The sequence below is a fragment of the Myotis myotis genome, unplaced genomic scaffold (genome assembly GCF_014108235.1).
Source record: "Myotis myotis isolate mMyoMyo1 unplaced genomic scaffold, mMyoMyo1.p scaffold_m19_p_15, whole genome shotgun sequence".
In the NCBI taxonomy this organism is placed as follows: Eukaryota; Metazoa; Chordata; class Mammalia; order Chiroptera; family Vespertilionidae; genus Myotis; species Myotis myotis.
In genome coordinates, this window is record NW_023416319.1 from 11,690,062 (window position 1) to 11,709,617 (window position 19,556).

At 46.3% G+C, this 19,556-nt stretch overlaps 1 protein-coding gene across 7 annotated transcripts in view; it reads left to right on the forward strand.

The window, feature by feature from the left end:
* Positions 1–5,654, forward strand: part of XPNPEP1 (X-prolyl aminopeptidase 1) — a 45,710-nt gene extending 40,056 nt beyond the window's left edge. For all 7 annotated transcript variants that reach the window (XM_036336047.1, XM_036336051.1, XM_036336048.1 and 4 more), the window contains 3 exons: positions 836–912; positions 1,926–2,024; positions 5,111–5,654. In XM_036336047.1, the coding sequence (XP_036191940.1) occupies positions 836–912; positions 1,926–2,024; positions 5,111–5,239 (305 nt within the window). In that variant the 3' untranslated portion in view covers positions 5,240–5,654. The remainder of the gene's footprint in view (positions 1–835; positions 913–1,925; positions 2,025–5,110) is intronic.
* Positions 5,655–19,556: the final 13,902 nt, after the last annotated feature.

The window sequence follows — 19,556 nt, forward strand, 5'->3', positions numbered from 1 at the left end:
AGGCGGCCCTCCCCTAGGACGCGATCCTCTAGTCTCTGTGAAGGCCCTTTGTTGTTTCTTATATTTTAATTATTTTAAACTAAACTGGAAATAATTTCCCCATGTCATCTTGAATTAAGCACCTTATTTGATTATAAAAATGATACACGTTCACTGTAGAAAAAGTGACACATTGGAACATCTGAAGAAAAAGGAAATCATTTGTAACCTGACCACCCAAGGAAACACGACAATATTTCAACATGTTAGCTTTTGGTCTTTTGTATATGTATATATGTATTTTTTAAATATATTTTTATTGATTTCATAGAAGAAGAAAGAGAGAGAGAGACAGAAACATCAATGATGAGAGTGAATCATCCATCGGCTGCCTCCTGCGTGCCCCACATTGGGGATTGAGCCCGCAATCGGGCATGTGCCCTGACCAGGAATCAAACCATGACCTCCTGGTTCATAGGTTGATGCTCAACCACTGAGCCATGCAGGCTGGGCTCTGTTTTCTTAATATATTGCCTATTGCCATATCATCACCAAGTTTTTGTGCATGTATTTGAATGCCTGCATCATTATGCCTCTCGCATAAGCATTGGGATTTACTTGGTGGCTCCCCAGTTACTGTCCTCCCTACCCTGCAGCCAGTTTTCAGGAACCTCAAAACCTTTCAGTACTTCAGGAACTTATTAGAAGGGGCCACATGGGAGAAGGGGCATCTCTGGGCTCTTGCGTCAGGTTGAGTGGGCCCTTCACCTGTTTTACCCCCTGTCTGGGTGGGCAGGCCTCTCTGTGTGCCTCTCCCTCCTGGACCGCTGCTCATTTGGGCTTTGGTTTGCTTCAGAGCCAGGGTACTATGAAGATGGCGCCTTTGGAATTCGCATTGAGAATGTGGTCCTGGTGGTTCCTGTGAAGACCAAGGTGAGTAATTGATGTATTTATTTACTTTTAAAATTTCCTTATTCCATAAATGGGGAGGACGAAGACTTTTATGCTTGGAGCTTCCTTTCCCTGATATCCGGGGACTTTCTTGGGACTCACCCTTTGCAAAGCCAGAATGGGATTGGTGGAGCCTCAGGCAGGACCCTGCTCGTCGTGATTTGTGGCTGTGAGTTTACCAGACGCAGCGTCTTGTCACGAAGCCTCCTCTGCTGGGCGGATGCTTGTTTAAAGGCCCCTCTCAGACCCTGAATCAGTTTCCAGGCCTGGAAACTATTTTTCACTAAAGCCCCGGGGGATTTTTCTCAGGTAAAGCCGAGGCACATGGGTGGGGCCCAGGGGCAGGCCGTGGGGCAGGTGAGTTGCCCTCGGGAAGATAAGATGTTCACCTTCTCCCCCATCAGTATCACCAGGAGGTCACGGGGCTTCAGATGTGAGCTTTACCTGAAAGACCTGTTTGCTGCTCCTCCATTGGTGACTGTGGGGATTGAACAGGAGGAGGGGAGTGGCTTCTATGCCTCCGGGGAGGCTGACTGCAGGGGCCTGCTCTTTGCTTCCACGTGGAAGTCCCTGTCCACACAAGTGGCTACTCGCCTCCCTCCCAAAGGCCTGCCCAGTTCAGAGACCAGTGTGCTTGGGCGCCCCGGCTGTTCCCTATCGGTCAGAGTGGGCCCATCTGTTTCCTCGGGCCTGGCTGGGTCAAGGCTGGCCACATATTTGACTATTTAACAAATGATTTGGGGAATTATACCCCAGCAGAGTCTTGAGAACCGAAACCAGGGAAGCCCCTGAGCCTAGATGCCCCCCTCCCTTGCCCCCACTCCCCTGCCCCCACAGAGGACAGTGGGCTGTGGCCTCAGCTGTGTCCATCTTGCCTGCCATGCCTGTCAGCTACACCTGGCTCCGAGGGCTGGCCACGCTGGTGGGGCTGACCTCACGGTGGTGCCTTGTGGTAAAGAGGAATCAAAGCTTCTGTTTCCTTCCTTACCCCACAGTATAACTTCAGCAACCGGGGAAGCCTGACCTTTGAACCTCTAACTTTGGTTCCGATACAGACCAAAATGATAGATGTGGATTCTCTTACAGACAAAGAGGTAACGAGGGAGTCCCGGGGAGGGCAGCGTGGGGGCGGGGGAGAGCAACCTCATAGTCTTCTGCATTCTCACTTTTTAAGTCCGAGGTCGGGGCCGGCTGAGTCTGCTAATTGATCCTGGGTCTCCTGAGCACGAGGTGCTTTTCTTGTAGTTGTTGGGCCTCTGGGTGGAGATAGTCCTTCTCCCGCCCCCATTGTGGGGCTGTGGGTTCGCAGGGGGACGCCTGCCTGGTGCCGTTGTTTTCCAGGAGGGCAGGAGCCATGGCTGCCTGAGCAAACGTGGGCCACATGTCTTCCCTACAAAAAGCCAGACGGTGGTGGGGCCTGTGGGCTCTTGCACACAGCAGATGTTTTCTTGTGCTGCCTGAGGCATTAAGGAAATGAGAAGCAACTCTGTTACCGGCCACCTGAGTTTCACACAGAGAGGTGGTGCCTGCTCTCCCCGACACTCTGTGCTGTGACACCCTTCACAGAGCAGGAGCCCAGTGGTGTCACCTATTGAGCTCACAGGGTTGCAGGCCTTGAAGCCCCTTCAAATCCTAGGGTGACTCCCAGGCTCATGAGGCCAGGGAAGTGGCAGGCCCAGGACCCTGGAGTACGGCTGAGGAATCAGGCAGGTGATCAAGGTCCGAGCAGAGACGGGTGAAAACGGGGCAGGAGCAACCAACAAAACAGTTCCCAGGCCAGGGAGACAAGCCAGGACACAAATTCTAGAACAAGGCAGGTGGTCAGAAGTGTCATCAAAAAGCAAGTGACTGGCGGGAGCCAAAGGCAGGACAGGTATAGAGGCTCCTGGAGAGATACGACATTTTTGTGACCAAGGCAGCCATTGGCCTCATCCCAGGGCCTTTGAGTGTCTCTGGAGGCAGGACCACGTTCTCCGTGGGGCCTGCCTGGGCCTGGTGCTTGCCCTGGTGGCAGGGATCCTCCCAGCTAGACGCCTCTCCTGCCTTGTTTGGCTCACAGATGGGTGACAGAGAAAGGTCACCCACCTTTGCTTAGCTTTCCTCTATGCTCGGGCACCTCTGCTTGACCATCGGTGCCTTGGTTCAACCAAACATTCCCACTCACAGGACCTAAGCGGGCCCTGCAGATGCAGGTTATTCAGCTTGTAGACGATGCAGAACTGAAAGCACCTGTGATAGCCCAGGGCCAGGTGGGTCTCTTCAGCCAGAGGCCTGCCACGGTCCAGGGTTTTCCCCAGCCCCCGTGGGGGGTGACTTAGGTGAAAGGGGACGAGAACACGGAGAGGGCACAGGAGCCGCCCTGCTTAGAGCTTCTGCCCCCGAGGCACCAGGCTCTTGTGTGGCCCTTAGGCACAGCTTCCGGGGTCTTGGCCAGGGACCCTCCAGGAGCAAGCCACTGTTGTGTCGGAAGGCCCAGGTTTATCAAGAGGTAAATGGGAAAGGGACCCTTTTGCTAAAAGAGATAATGTGCTCTGCTTGATACGTTAAATAACTGTTGTCCTAAGGTAAGAAGATATCCTATAAAAACCAATTGGAAAAAAGAATAGTTCAGTGATCGGGGTGTTCAAGGCACAGTTCGAAGGCATAGTAAAACCCCCCAACAAGATTCTGTTCCCTGGGCGGTGAAAATACCTGGTGGTGGCCTTTTACTGTCTCCCCGACAGATTGTCTTCCTTGTCACTTTGCGGAGCTTGGGGGTCGGGTCAGCATTCCCATCAATTGTCACCAGATGGCAGCAGAGGACTTTGATTGGATGTGAAATGGGCAGCTGCAGACTGTCAGGGCCTTTGGGAGGTTGCTCAGGTGCCTTCCTCCCCTTCCCCATCCCACAGGGCCTTGGGGGTTCCGCTGTGGTCCACGGCTGGCTCCCGCTGTGGCCCTCACTGTTGAGCTGCCTGGGCGGCAGGCTGCCATGTAGCCCTGGTTGGCCCTGCTGCAGACACAGCACCCGCTTTCTTTTGACTCTACCTCCTTCCCCAGCTCCCAGCAGGACCCGCAGGCTCTTTATCAGTGGGGACCAGAGCCCTTCATAGGCCAAGGCCAGTTGGCAACATCACCCCACCTGTCTGCCCTTGGGCCTTGAAGGCTTGTGTGCCCATCTTGAACCCTTAGCCAGGCTTCGGTACCTGGTCCAGACTGCAGTCTTCAAAGCCCATGGGTTTGTAACAACACTGCCTCCCCAGTAGCGCTTGGCTCATTATGGCAACCACACCCATGGTGGTGCCAGTTTGCCAGCCTCGCTGCAGCTGGGTGTCCAGGCAGGCCCACTTCATGGGCAGTGAAGGGAGTGGGTTGTTGTCCTCAAGGTAGAAACTCCACTCCAACCTTCATTCCCCAAACCCCACCCACACAAGGGGGCCATCTGACCTTTTACAGCTGCCGGACTCATTATCAGACCCAGTGACCAGCCTCACCAGGCACCAAGTCCTGTCTACCTCCTTTTTTTTTTTTTTTATCTCTTATCTCCTGATGTGGCGGCCACAGGAGAGTCTGGCAGTTAAGGTCACTCCCCGCCCCGCCCTGCAGTCCATAGTCCTGGGCCACACTTACAAGGCCCACATCCTAGTTGATTCAGCTTTGTCAGTGGATATAGGATAGGAAGTGAATGTGTGGGCAGGCCAGCCTCACGTGTGTCTCTTAATAGGCGTCTTCACAGCAGCCCAGGGACTGTTTTCCAGGCCTCTCTCTCCCCTCAGCACCCTCAGATAACTCAGGTGTAGGGGAATAAGGCCCCTTGGGTGGGTGCAGACTCTTCCCTCTTCTACTGGCCTGTGAGTTTGGTTCCCAGGGTCCTGGTTGCAAGTTACTCTGGTTGCAAGTTACTCTGCACTTAGAGAAGCCTGAAGGCATTGCTTGCCATTAGGTGTTTATGGTTCCCTGCTAGCCACTGCCAGTCCACGGGTAGTAGACTGTTCCTGGAGCATTTTTCACCATAAGCGACGTGGCCTTGTCCCGTCTATTTCCGGAGAAATAGAACACAGGGGTCACCTGCCCGTGAGCAGGGGGAGAGCTCTATTCTTGTCTGGTGCGCTCAGCACGTTGGCCCTCACACTGCCTGTGCAGCCTTTGGTAAAGGAGATGATAAACGCACTGTGTCCCTTTGTCTTTCTCTCTCTCGTAGTGTGACTGGCTCAACAGCTACCACCAGACCTGCAGGGACGTGATCGGGAAGGAGCTGCAGAAACAGGGCCGCCAGGAAGCACTCGAGTGGCTCATCAGAGAGACGCAGCCCATCTCCAAGCAGCACTAACACCTGCCGGTGTTTGTTTCTGAAAATGCTCTGAGGAAAGGAAGACACTGCGCCTCCCCTGACTCCTCCCCCTTTCCTCTCCTCCTCCCTTACCTCTCCTTTTCACTTTTAGACACTTGAGAAGAACTGAAAATCTTATCCTCTTTGATATTTTCTTGCAAACACTTGATCTTTTATGATTTTTTAAAAAATTGGCAAGAACGAGCCAAGAATAAACTTGCTGCACCCGAGGCCGGGTCCCCTCAAAGCTGAGCCCTCCACCCGGGAGCTGCGGAGCAGCTGCAGCGGGTTCTCAGCCGGCGATGGGGAAGCAGAGTGCTCTGACGGCCAAGTTCCAGGTGCTAGTCCATTACCCATGATCACCTTGATGCTCACGAGATGCTATTTATGACCAGTGAATAAAAGCCCAACGGTGCTTTGTCTCAGCTGTCTCTTTCCTTGCGGCGCTGGCGGCCCTGTGCCGGTGGCCTCTGGAAGAGACATTGTCTCGACCGAAGGCCGCCTTTGGGGTCAGGAACCTGGTCTCCCTGCACATGGCCTGCCTTAGTGGTAAGCCTCTTTTTCTTAGAAAACCTAATATTTTGGTGAGTGTTTTTATTGTCAGTTTTTCTTTCTGATTTTAAAATGTCATTAATATGCAAAAAATGTTTGAAAGCATTGGAGCCTCCCAGCCTAGCCTAGCCTTGGAGCCTGGAAGCCTAACCTTGGACCCTCGCCTCGGGGCCTAGCCTCTCCTATAGCACCACAGTTCTCAGGATCTTATCACTTGTAGGCAACGGGGCTTCTCTTGACGTGCACATGTGGGGCAGGCCCAAAGGGCTGGCAGAGCTAATGCCCCTGCGACCTCAGACCGTCATGGCTGGGGATGGGAAAACTGACCTCCTCGCTCCCTGGCGGGGATGTCTGAGGCGTGGGCCAGACTGCCTCCTGTGGTCTTCCCGTGGCGTCGAGCCCTACTTGCCCACTACGATAACTCGTTTAATAACACACCCTTTTTCTTCCTTTCTGCGTCTCGCTTTCTTTTTTTCTCCCATTGTTTCCTGAGGCCATCCCCCAACAAGCTACTTACATGCACATCCTTGTTTTAGGCTGTGCTTCTTTAGGGCCTAACTTAAGATGGACCCATAGAACCACTAATTATAAATTATATACAGTTAATATATATGCTATGCAGTTAATATATAAATATGTATGTTATATTTAATAACATATGCTATATATTTTTGCCAGTTTCTTTCTTTGCATTCAGTATTCAGTAACATATAGAGTGTGCCTACGTATAAAAGAATATAGACACACATCCCTTGTACAAAAAGTGGGTCATTATGTACATATGCAGTTTGCTTTTTTAACTTGGCAATTTAGCTAGGTGATTGTTCCATATTGGTACATATAGATCTAGTTCCTTTTCATGGCTGTAGACTATGCCACTGTATGGCTATGTTCTTTTTAAAATTAGTCTCATTCAATCCTAAACCACTTCTTTGATTTGGATGGCTTTGGCTTAGCCATTCACCAAAGCATGGCTGACAGTGTCTGTTACTTTCCCCAACTACCAGAGCAGGAGATGTATTTACTGTCCAGAACCAGGTGGCAGCAGAAGAAATTTTACTGCCTTTGATAGGGTAGATGCCGAAAGACAATCTTGCCAACCTTTCACCACCCCTCCTTTCTTCTTTTCTCTCAAGGATCATTGATTCCAGCTTGCTCTGTGGGAGGAAGCAAGAGAACATGGCTAGTTCTCAGGTTATGTTTGTAATGTGGCCTCACAATAATAGGATATATTTTGACCCGCCAAAGATCAATTCTTGAATGCCTTTGATTCTCACTTGCTCACATTTCTAATATGTGAGACACTTGTCTTTTTGAAATTGTGGCTTCATTGAGATATAATTCACATACCATGCAATTTACCAATTTAGATGAGACATGTTAATACTGGTGCTTTCTTCATCTCCCCAGAAGGTGTCATGCTGCTTTTGCATGGTATTTATCGCATCTATAAGCCAACCTCTATTTTGTCATGATTGACTGGTGGTCTGTTTTTCATTAGACAGTGAACTCTATGGGTGTAAGAGGGTATATTCTCACAATGTCATCTCTAGCACCTAGCACAATACCTCACACATGGCAACAAAATCTCAAATAATTTTCTGTTGATTCAACAAATATTGATTGAGCACCCAATGAACTGATTCTAGTGACTACTATACAGTGTGAGAAAGGAAAGCTAGAGCCCCGAAGAGGATGGTTGTGGAATTGGCTGGCGAAAGGAGAGTTGCAGAGGCAACATGATTTAAAGAGGCAAATGAATAGCATCTAGAACAGTGGTTCTCAACCTTCCTAATGCCGCGACCCTTTAATACAGTTCCTCATGTTGTGGTGACCCCCAACCATAAAATTATTTTCGTTGCTACTTCATAACTGTAATGTTGCTACTGTTATGAATCATAATGTAATTATCTGATATGCAGGATGTATTTAGGCGACCCCTGTGAAAGGGTCATTCGACCCCCAAAGGAGTCGCGACCCACAGGTTGAGAACCGCTGATCTAGAAGTTAGACAGCTTCTCAGTCTCTGACAAAGAAAGGCTCTTGCCGGTCACACTTCAACTCACTTCTCCTGCCAGGTGCTTGTGGTTCCCAGGGTTACAGACTCACTGATGTGGTCAGCACTTTCTGGGGGACATCAAAACGGTCCCAGGGGGTTGTTATGAGCTCTAGGGAATTCAGCTGAGATTTTTTATTTCATTTAACGAACATGCTCATAGACATAGCCTTTCATGTGGTGGCTCTACCATGTCAGGACCAGCAGCAAGAGGGTCACCTGCTCAGAAACGGGTCAGCCACAGGGCAGAATGTGCAGGACAGAGCCACAGCCTCGGTGTGTTTATGTCATCGCAGGCATGTCTGGAGAACACCATGTTTCAGAGTGAAAATCAAATTCTGGAGATGAAAGACTTTTTTTTTTAAGGAAGGTTTTCTTGCACAGTCGGAGTCTGCATTCAGAATTCACAGCGGTAGAATGAGTAAACTACATCCTCTGCCTTAGGCATTGATTGTGCTGTAAATACTTCACGGCTTAAATGTGCCATGATCAGGTGTGTGTTCAGTAGTCAACTGAGTGAGGGTTGAGAGCGACGAAATGAAGGCATTTTCTTTCAGTTCAGCATTTCCACCTGGAGGCTTTAAAAATATGCCACAAAGATTCGCTCCCCCAGGCTAGGGTGCTGGTGATGCCAGAGTTGAGAAATGGGAAAGAGACAATCCTGAGTCTTTGTCATTGGTGCCTCCACTTTTTTTTTCTAGGAGAAATTCCCTACAAATGCTCATGGAGGTACTTGGCTATTTTGCACATTTGTTTGGGCAGCAAATATTATTACTCCAAAAGCCAGTTTCAAATAAATTGGTGAAAAAGAGGTTTGATGTTGATGTGGGCTTGAAATCAAACGAACAAACAAATCACATTCCGCAGGTTTTACACTTACTGTGTATTGAGCCATTTAATCTCAAATTTGAGATAAAGATTAGGGGTTCCTGGCACCCCAGAGATCAAGATAAGATTGGCTTGAATCCCTAAATCCATGTTCTGTGAGAGTTCAGATTCCTCTTAAAGGTGTGCTCCACTTAAGAGGAAAATAAGGCCGAGTTCGGGAATAGTTACAGTGTTGGAGAGAAGTGTACAGAAGAGAAAGAGGGAAGTGTTCAGAGGAGAGAGAGGAGTCCTTCAGCTCAAAGGGTCAGAGTCGGCTTTTTAGAACCATGGAGATGTGTTTACATGGCAGAAGAGGATCAGTTATGGACCAAGGAAACAGAGCAAGGACAGGGCGGCAGGAAGGTGTGGGCAGGTGCAGGGAGAAACTGGAGAGTGTAGCACTTGAAGAGGAGTGGTGAGGATTAGCCTGGAAAGGCAAGAGAAGAATAGATTACTGGGGGTGGGGCTGGGGGGAGACTTTGGAAGTTAAGGATTTTGCCTTAAAACGTCGTCCATGGAGATATTATCCACGTGCCCTGTAACATAAGGACTTATGTTATCCCAACACTAATGACATTTATGTACAACTAGAGGTCCAGTGCACAAAATTTGTGCATGGGGGTAGGGGGGTCCCTCAGCCCTGCCTGCACCCTCTTCAACCCAGGACCCTTTGGGGGATGTCCAACTGCCTCTTGCAATCCGGGATGGCTGGCTCCTAACTGTTCACCTGCCTGCCTGCCCGGTCACCCCTAACCCCTCTGCCTGCCTGATCACCCCTAACTGCTCCCCTGCTGGCCTGTTGGCCCCTAACCACCTCTGACTCGCTCCGCACCCGGGATCCAAGATTCCCTTCTCTGTCTGGCCGCAGGCACCCAGGACCCGGGCTGACTTCGTCCAGGCTAGCCCCAGGCACAGGGGACTGTGGATGGGCAGCTTCGCCCCAGCTGCAGGCGCTGAGGACCGTGGGGCGGGTGGCTTGTCCCTCTCCTGGGCCACAACCTGGCTGGTCCCCATTCCTCTCTCACAAGCTCATTTGTGCCTGGCTGGTCCCCATTGGCATGAGGGCATGATGGCTATTTGCATATTAGCTCTATTATATAGGATGATTTGAGAACCTGTTTTCAATTCTTTTGTGTATATACCCGGGAGTAGGGTAAACTCCAGTCTTGATGCTGTTATAGTTTGGTCCCAGATCCAAATCCTTCCTGAAGAACTTAAAAACACCCTTTCCCTGTTTTGCATGAATGTTCCCTTTGTTTGTTTTAAATATATTTTTATTGATTTCAGAGAGAAAGGGAGAGGGAGAGCTAGAAACATCAATGATGAGAGAGAATCATTGGTCGCCTGTTGCCTGCACACCTCACACTGGGGATTGAGCCTGCAACTCGGGCATATGCCCTGATCAGGAATCTAACCATGATCTCCTGGTTCATAGGTCGATACTCAACCACTGGGCCACACAGGCCAGGCATGAATGTTCCCTTTAAATAGGTCTTGTATTCTCTTTGTTGAAAGGCAGTGAGGGATAAAGGACCCATGATTAGAAGCCAGAAGACATGCGACCTGGGACCAGATCTAGCAACTCATTAGCTAATTGTTTGTCCTTCAGCTTAATTAAACCTCAGCTTACTCCACTACCCCCTTCATTCCTTCCAAGGTTGTCATTAGCATCAAGACAACCAGTGTTTTGGAAAGTATTTTCCAAATATTAATGATTGCCCCGCATAGGTCCTTAACTTTTCAGGTCAGAAAGGACTTTCAGAGATGAACTGCTATACAGATCTCACTGTGGCCCAGAGAGGTGGGCTATTTAGGGGCCGAATTTGGGGTAAACTTCACATCTTCTGACTCTGAGATCTGGGCCCTTTCAACCTCCCAAGTCTAACCTTCTGAGCGCAATCAAATCCTTTGTCCTTTCTTCTCTTACTGGGAAAAACAGCAACAAAAACTGTCCCTCGAATTCATTCATTGAGTCAGTCTGGCTGCCTGGTGATCTTTCCTGAATTTCCTTTTCCAGGTGTGGGGGAAATCCAGTCCTTCCCTAGCCCCCCTGCTCAGTATCATTGGGAAATCTCTTATTTGTATTCCTGTCAGCACCACATTTAATGCGCCAAAGCCTGTGTTTGAAGCAATAACCAGCCTGGAGTTTATGAAACAGATTGATATCAGCTTCATGAAACTCAGGCAAGAGCAATATCTTTCCTATATCTGGCCATGCCTTTAACTCTAGGAACCTTCATACTCGGTGGCCACTGAAAAATGAAATAACAATAATAATAACGACAATAATAAAAAAACGACAATCTTCCAAGAACCACAGTTTTGAGTAATGTTGTCTTTAATATTTTTTATTGATTTAATGACAAGGGAAGATTAGACTTAGTACTTTCTTCAGTTTCCAAGTACATTTTCACTTTTAAAGGAAAGATCATAGTGTGCAGCTGAAAGGTGGTTTTGTTCGTCACCTGGCTTATTTATGTGTTGTGGGCTTGGGCAGCTGAAAGGTCTGACCACAGCCACCCTGTTTCCTCTCAGGAAAGTAAAAATCAGGAGATGGGATGAAGATGTACTTTCTTTATCAAATAAAACATTCTGAGAAGTAAGTCGGCTTTATACCTGTTCTTCCAGAAGGTCATTCCATCTCACAGGGTGAGCTAACTATTTGCACAGAGAAAACACAAGTGTCTGTAGTAAGTACAGAATTTGACATCTATGACCCAATATAATTTGGCTCCTGTTACTTATCAGACCTGGTGAACTGGACATTTGCCATTTACCATGTGATTATTTTCTGTTTTACCTTTATTCAGTCAGACAGCCTCTGCCCCTTAATTGGAGAGTTTAATTTACTTACTTTTAGTTGGGTTTTAGTTCACCATATTGCTGTTTGTTTTTCTATTTGGGTCATGAGTTCTTTCTTCCTTCTCCCCTCCTTCCCTGCATTCTTTAAGAGTAACAGACTTCTTTTTGCATGTTATTTTATCACCTCTAATGGCTGTTTTTTTTTTTTTTTTCTGATATATATTTTTTTTAAATTAAATCTTTATTGTTCAGATTATTACATTTGTTCCTCTTTTTTTCCCCCCCATAACTCCCCTCCTCCCAGCTCCCGCCCCACCCTCCGCCCTCACTCCCCACCCACTGTCCTCTTCCATAGGTGCACGATTTTTGTCCAGTCTCTTCCCGCATCTCCCACACCCCTTTCCCCCCCAAGAATAGTCAGTCCATTCCCTTTCTATGTCCCTGATTCTATTATAATCAACAGTTCATTCTGTTCATCAGATTATTTATTCACTTGATTCTTAGATTCACTTGTTGATAGATGCAGATTTGTTGTTCATAATTTGTATCTTTACCTTTTTTTTTCTTCTTCCTCTTCTCAAAGGATACCTTTCAGCATTTCATATAATCCTGGTTTGGTGGTGATGAACTCCTTTAGCTTTTCCTTATCTGTGAAGCTCTTTATCTGACCTTCCGTTCTGAATGATAGCTTTGCTGGATAAAGTAATCTTGGTTGTAGGTTCTTGGTATTCATCACTTTGAATATTTCTTGCCATTCCCTTCTGGCCTGCAAAGTTTCTGTTGAGAAATCAGCTGACAGTCGTATGGGTATTCCCTTGTAGGTAACTGGGTTTCTTTCTCTTGCTGCTTTTAAGATTCTCTCTTTGTCTTTTGCTCTTGGCATTTTAATGATGATGTGTCTTGGTGTGGTCCTCTTTGGATTCCTTTTGTTTGGGGTTCTCTGCGCTTCCTGGACCTGTAGGTCTATTTCTTTCACCAGGTGGGGGAAGTTTTCTGTCATTATTTCTTTAAATAGGTTTTCAATATCTTGCTCTCTCTCATCCTCTGGCACCCCTATAATTCTGATGTTGGTGCGCTTGAAGCTGTCCCAGAGGCTCCTTACACTATCTTCATATTTTCGGATTCTTTTTTCATTTTGCTTTTCCAGTTGGGTGTTTTTTGCTTCTTCGCATTTCGAATCTTTGACTTGATTCTTGCGCTCCTCTGGTCTGCTGTTGGGTGTCTGTATAATATTCTTTATTTCAGTCAGTGTATGCTTAATTTCTAGTTGGTTCTTTATCACAACATCGAGGGTCTCATTAGATTTCTTGAGGATCTCACTACATTTATCGGCGGTCTCACCAGTCTTTTTGAGGGCCTTACTAAGTTTATCGGAAGCTTCTAGACAGTTCTTAAGAGACCTTAAAAGTGTGGTTCTGAACTCAATATCCTCCATTGACAGTTTTGTCCTGTTTCTTTGTCTCCGCATTTTTTATGCTTTCTTGGTGCACCCCCTAGTGGTCTTTGTCCGCAGTCTTGTTGCCTTTAAGCCTTGATTGATGTCGGCAATACCGGGGTGATTTGACCTCCAGGCTAACTGGCTATGAGAGTCTGCTGTGTCTGTAGTGGGAGGGCTTCTGTGCTGGATCTCTAGGGCGGTGCTAATCTAGCGTTTGCCTGAGGCTATCCGGCAAATGGCGCTGCGCAGGGCTTGGGCGGGGCGGGTCCCCGGGGATCTACAGGGCGGGCGGAACAAGCAGCTATGGCGACTCTCAGTTCCTTCCCCAGGGGCTCTGCCTCTCAGAGCCCCAGCAATGGCTGCAAACCTCGGAGAGAAAGCTGCCTTCGAGTTCCGACCGAAGCCAGACAGTCCCGTTTCTCCCGTTTGAGTCTCGGTCCCCAGAGACTCGCCCGGATCTGGAGCTCAGAGTCTGAAACTCCCTCCCGATTGAAAACAACAACCGCGCCCTCCGCCGCCAGCCCGCTCCGCGTGCGCACTCCGCACCTGAGTATTTCACTTCAGCACTGCGCCTCCTCTGAGTCTGGGTATGATATTCTCTTTCCTCCTAGTTGTAGAATTTCCACTCAGCCAGCCTTCCCGTGGTTCTGGGTGATGTCCGTTCTGTCCTTTAGTTATATCTCTGAGGTGGTTGTTTGAGGCAGCGATCTCCGGAGTTAACCTATGCCGCCATCTTGGTTTCTCTTCTAATGGCTGTTTTAAATCCCTTGCTAATAATTCCATCACCTCTTTCATTTCTGTATCTGTTTCTATTGACTGATTTCTCTCTTGAATTTGGGTCACATTTTCATGTTTTTCCACATACCTGGAAAGTTTTGATTGTATGCTGGATGCTGTGGTGTGATTATCTGTATGTTATCGTCTTCCTGAATAGAAGTGTTAAGTTTTGTTTTGGCAGGCAGTTAAGTTACCTGTGGATCCTTTCAAGGCTTATTGTATGCACAGAGTGAAAAAGGGTTAGAAAAAATATCGTGATTTAAAGTTAGAAAAATATCCAGGGGCCAAATCACTGCCAGTAAGGAGTCTGGATTTTATTATAAGGAAATAAAAAGCCATTTGAAAATTTTCAGCTAGAGAATGACATAATCTGATTTATTCTTTAAAAAAGATTGCTTCATTTTTTCAGTTCAGTTAAAAATATACTTATTTAAGACTTATTAAGAGGCAGGACATGTGGAAGGCATTGGAAACAAGACCATGAACAAATATATAGGACATCCTTGTCCTCAAAGAGCTCACAGCAGGCTTGGGGCTATTATGTGTCAATGTCATGAGGGAGGAGAGCTCGGAGAAACACTGGGAGACAGAGCTGGTGCCTCAGGAATGGTGTCCCAGGGGCGGTTAACCTCAGTTGCTCTTAAAAAATGATAAGACTCGCCCTAACTGGTTTGGCTCGGTGGATAGAGCATCGGCCTGTGGACTCAAGGGTCCCAGGTTCGATTCCAGTCAGGGGCATGTGCCTTGGTTGTGGGCACATCACCAGAGGAGGGTGTGCAGGAGGCAGCTGATCGATGTTTCTCATCAATGTTTCTAACTCTCTATCCCTCTCCCTTCCTCTCTGTAAAAAATCAATAAAATATATTTAAAAAAATAATTGGACTTATCCAGAGAAAAGAGGACAGGCAGAACACCTTGATTAAAAGTATGGAGATGTGAAAGAGTGTGTGTAGAGAAACAAAGAGTTGAATTTTGCTGAGAGTGAAGTGCGAAGCTTTATTTGCCCTCTTCTTCCTCTGCCTTCAATGTGCTTTCCATCCCAACCTGAGCTCATGTGCACATGCCTTCACCCATTCTTCAAGGTTTAATTCAAACACCACCTCCTCCATGAGGCATTTCTTGGTGCCCACAGAGAAGTGATTAATGCCTTCAGCCATAGTGTTTCTGTTATCTCATATCTAATCATCCATGTCCAACGTACCTGTGTTACAGCTACACAGTCCAACAGGAATTGGCCCATACGTAGTAAATGCTCCACAAATATTTATTGATGAACACCTTCAGTAAATCTGCCAGGATGCTGATCTCAGTTTATTACCAATCCCACCATTTTTATTCAGACTCATACGTCTTTTCTCTACATTGGGCTTATCTGTTCAAATAGTTTGCCCAAATCCCAGGCAGCCACACCTTTGTTTGCACCACACCGTGTTCGCTGACCTGTTTCAGTCTAAGCAATGAGGCATTTATTTACTTTTTCTCCATCTTCTTGTATCAAATATCTGGTGCTTTGAATCTTAAACCTGAAAGAGCTCTTAAAAATCACCTAGCTCACTGAGTTCCAAACTCGGCTGCACATTAAAGTCATGTGGGAGAATTTAAAAAAACCCCAATAACTCCATGGCTGAGATCCACTCTCCAGAGATTCTGATGTAATTGGCCTCAGTAGAAACCTGGACATCCCATTTTTAAAAAACTCTCCCAGGTGATTCTAATGTGTAAACCAGGAATTACAACCATTGATCTAAGGCAAGTTCTCTCTCTATATTAATATATTTTATTGATTTCAGAGAGGAAGGAGAGAGAGATAGAAACATCAATGATGAGAGCAAATCACTGATCGGCTGCCTCCTGCATGCCCCCTTCTGGGGCAAGTTCCTTATATTTTACCTGACAAAACATTATCTATTACAAGGGAAGAAGCTCAAGTTCAGAGAGGTCAAGTGACTTGTCTGAGGGTCACACAAAAGACCCAATTTACAGCAAATCTGCACCTAGGACCAAAGTCTCCTTTCTATGCTGCTCTTTTGACTCACCCCACTGCTTTCTTCTCACGTATTAACTGACCAGCAGTCAATGCTCTTTGAACCCTGAACCACCTCCCCTCACCACTTCTTGTGACGGAATGAACTCACATTTTCCGGAGCCTGATGGGCTCAGGTTTGAGGGAGAGCATTTGTTTTCATGACTGTGCCCAACTCCATGACAGAGAAGCTCTTATTTGTCCAAATCTGATCATCATTTGAGCATAATTTCCTTGGAAAACTTTTACAAGGACAAATTTGTACTGGATTGTCTCACTCTCAGGGTTGTTGTGAGGACTGAATGAGATAACACAGAAAAAGCATTTAGTGTTGTGCCTGTGACGGAGTATGCTTAGTAATCAGGAACAATCAGCAACGTTATTATCGTCATTATTACTAATCAGTGCTGTGTCACATGCCTAATTAAGAGCAATGCTGATTTACAGTGGGATTGGGGAATGGCACATGCTTCAGTGTCTTTGAGTACCAGGCACTTCACATACAGTGTCACATACGTCTTCTGCGGGTATAATTACCTCTAGTTGACATATGAATAAACTGAAGCTCAGAGCATCTAGGTATATTGCTCAATATACCTATTGTCACAGCCCCATAACATAAGCATGCCTTGTTGATCAGTTTGGTCCCATGGTCCCATGGTCTTCGCCTACCCATTCTATTCCTGTCTCTTTGCCTGTGGTCATGCTACGCTCACCATCTGTGACACTTTTTTTAAATTGGGGGTGGGGTGAAGTGACTATCCAGGTCCTGCTGCTGTTTGACAACAGCAAGGCTTGGGGTTAAGGGTGGTTGTCTCCCCACAGCATCTTTCTCCCCAGGGGTAAGTGGCCAGGCTCTCCCGAACACACTGAGCTTCCTGAATGGAATGCTCCCTGACCAATTACCCTCCCCATGGGTGCTCCCAGCAAATCACCTTCGTTATTCTTGATTCAAAGCTTCATCTCTTTGGACAAGCCATCTCTATACACTGGCAAATTGCAATAGTTATGATCATAGTAATAACATCACACGGACAATCAAATGCTATTGAAACAAAAATGCACCAATTTAGGTTAGGCTTCAGCTACTGTAATGTGCATTTAAGTTTATGCACATTTATGATTTATGATAAAGTCGATGTCCTTTGTGATTCCCTGGAAGCTATGATAGATTGCCTTCTGCAATCTGGTTCTGTCTCACAATTTCTCTCCCCTTCCCTCACCCTCACTTTTGAAAGGGATGGAAACCACCTCATTTGCTACAATTTGAGCCTATGCATTGTAAAGCAAGGAGAGCATCATGCTGAACTACTAACTGATTATTCTTTTCAACCCACTTTTCACGGCAGGACTAGCGTGGGCTTGTGTAAATAACCTTCCCGCAGCGATCAGCTCAGCACTGGGTCCCTTTATTACCTTCCTGAGGCTGGCTGGAGACGACATACACTGTCCCATGTCAGTTGATCTCATTCGGCTGCTCTGGTAATTTTCAGACTGTTAAGCAGCCTGTGTCTGCCAATGATCTTCTCCACAGAAACACTCAACCTGGTTGGTAGTGGGCACCAATAGACTAAAAACATTTTATTTTTATTGTTGAAAGTATTACAGATGTCCCCTTTGTGTTCTTTTTCCCATTGACCCCTTCCTCTCCACACCCGCCCCTCCCAAGCCATCACCACAGTATTGTCTGTGTCCATGGGCTATGCATGTATACCTATAAGTTCCCTGGTTAATCTCCTCTCCCGACCACCAGCTCCCTACCCATACCTTCCCTCTGAAATTCATCAGTCTTTTCCATGGTTCTATGTATCTGAATCTATTTTGATCATCAATTTATTTTATTAGATTCCACATATGAGTGATACTTACCTTTTTCTGACTGGCTTATTTCGAAAATACTTCTTTTTGAAGGGATCATATTTGAAGCATATCAAGGACACTGGCTTTACTTCAATTGTGTTTCCATGGCTTGGGGAGAGTTGTTGCAAGTGGATTTAGAACTCTCTTCTCACCCCTCAGCACCACCAGGAGGAGACCACACATTGGGAAGATTTGCTTTGCTCTTCCAGACCCATTTATTTTTAAATTCCATCGTCCCGAGGTGGAATTCCTCTCTCCGTCTCCACAGTTACCTTGGCACACTTGACCTGTCTGAGCACTTGCTACAGCCTGCCAGGTACTAGGATTACTTAGGTTCATGTATCTTTTCTCTATTCCAAGAGGGGGAAGAGTGTCATAGTTACCCCACACATGTGTGTTAGAGGTTCAGTAAAACCTGGGCAGATTAGATTATTAAAGGCAAAAAGCAGTCGATTATATCTCAATAAAGATGGGAGGGAAAAGTCAAATACCAGACAAGAAGATGGATTGTATTCAGGCTATTGCAATAAAAAGAGCGTCCCATATCTGAAGATCAGAATGTCTCCACAGTGTGGTTTTGCCTTAAACTTTTAAGGGAGGGGAAGGAGAGTAATAAATTGCAGATGAACTGAGTTATAGTTGGGGTTGTTTGACAAGTCTCAGTCAGTTATTGGACCAGGACATGTTCTTCTCTGTGGTTAGCTACATTTTGGGGGGACAAACAATTCTAATCTCAGCTAATTAACCAGGAGACAAAGGACAAGGAAGGTTGGAGGGACTGTGTTCAGACTTGTCCACAGGTTCAGACAGGAGGGGAAATGTCTGTGTTTGGCCTGGTTGAAGGTAAATAAGGGAGCCACCCCCATGTCTTAGGAGAGTCAGGAGAAAGAGTGGACTTTGAGTCTTATCTAAGTCACATGGAAAGAATAGATTTTTTTTTTTTTTTTTTTGTGGTGAACTGTGTAATGAAACAGAAAATGTTGGGGGAATTTCTTAACTGTCTCTGTTTTCTGGGAGCACAGGGCTCAGGTAAAGTTCAATACTGTCAAACCGAATGAAAGCATATGTAGAATAGTCTCCTCAAATGTGAATATCCTGCTCTATCCTTGTCCCTCTCTCACTGAGCACCTCTCTCTCTCTCTCTCTCTCTCTCTCTCTCTCTCTCTCTCTATATATATATATATATATATATATATATTCATATATAGAAACTCAATGGGTTCCTTTCCAGCTTGAAAAGATCTATAACTCTGATTGGTCTATGTTGCTATGGAGATCAACCTAGGAAACTAGACCTTTCTTCTGAGTTTGTTAGTGGTGGTATATCAGGGCAATTTCTGTAGCAAAGAACAGAAAAAAAGCAAAAGAAAACTCCATCCAACCACACCAGCTAGATAGGAACGTACTGGCTCATAGAGCTGTGAAGTCTAGGGCTACTGTTGGCTTTAATCAGCTTGGGCCACTGATTAAAACACCATTTTTAGTAATACTGTGTGTCATGTCTATTTGCATGTGTGGTTTTTTGATCTGGAATTGTAGAGTATGTACTCAGCATCTACAAAATATCATCTGTTTCTAGGTTGAGGCTCCCAAAAGCATCGAGAAGAGCAGCATGGTAGAGTGGGAAGAAGCCAGGGTTTTGGAGACAGATCTGCCCTTGCTATCTCTGTGTCATTCATGAAGCAACGTATTTCCCATTTTCTGAGCTTCAGATGCTTCATTTGGAAAATGGATTTAATACACAAATTAAAGAACAGAGAGTAGATATTTGTGAAAAGCTTATAAAATAGGGTACTCTATGCATGAGTTACTATTGGATTATCACATCATGGTAGATTTATTTTTATTGACATTTTGGGTGAACCTCAAAGATATGATTATCTGATGAAGCCAATATAAAATACCACAACCTTTCCTTGGACCCGAGGGTGCCAGGTGGTAA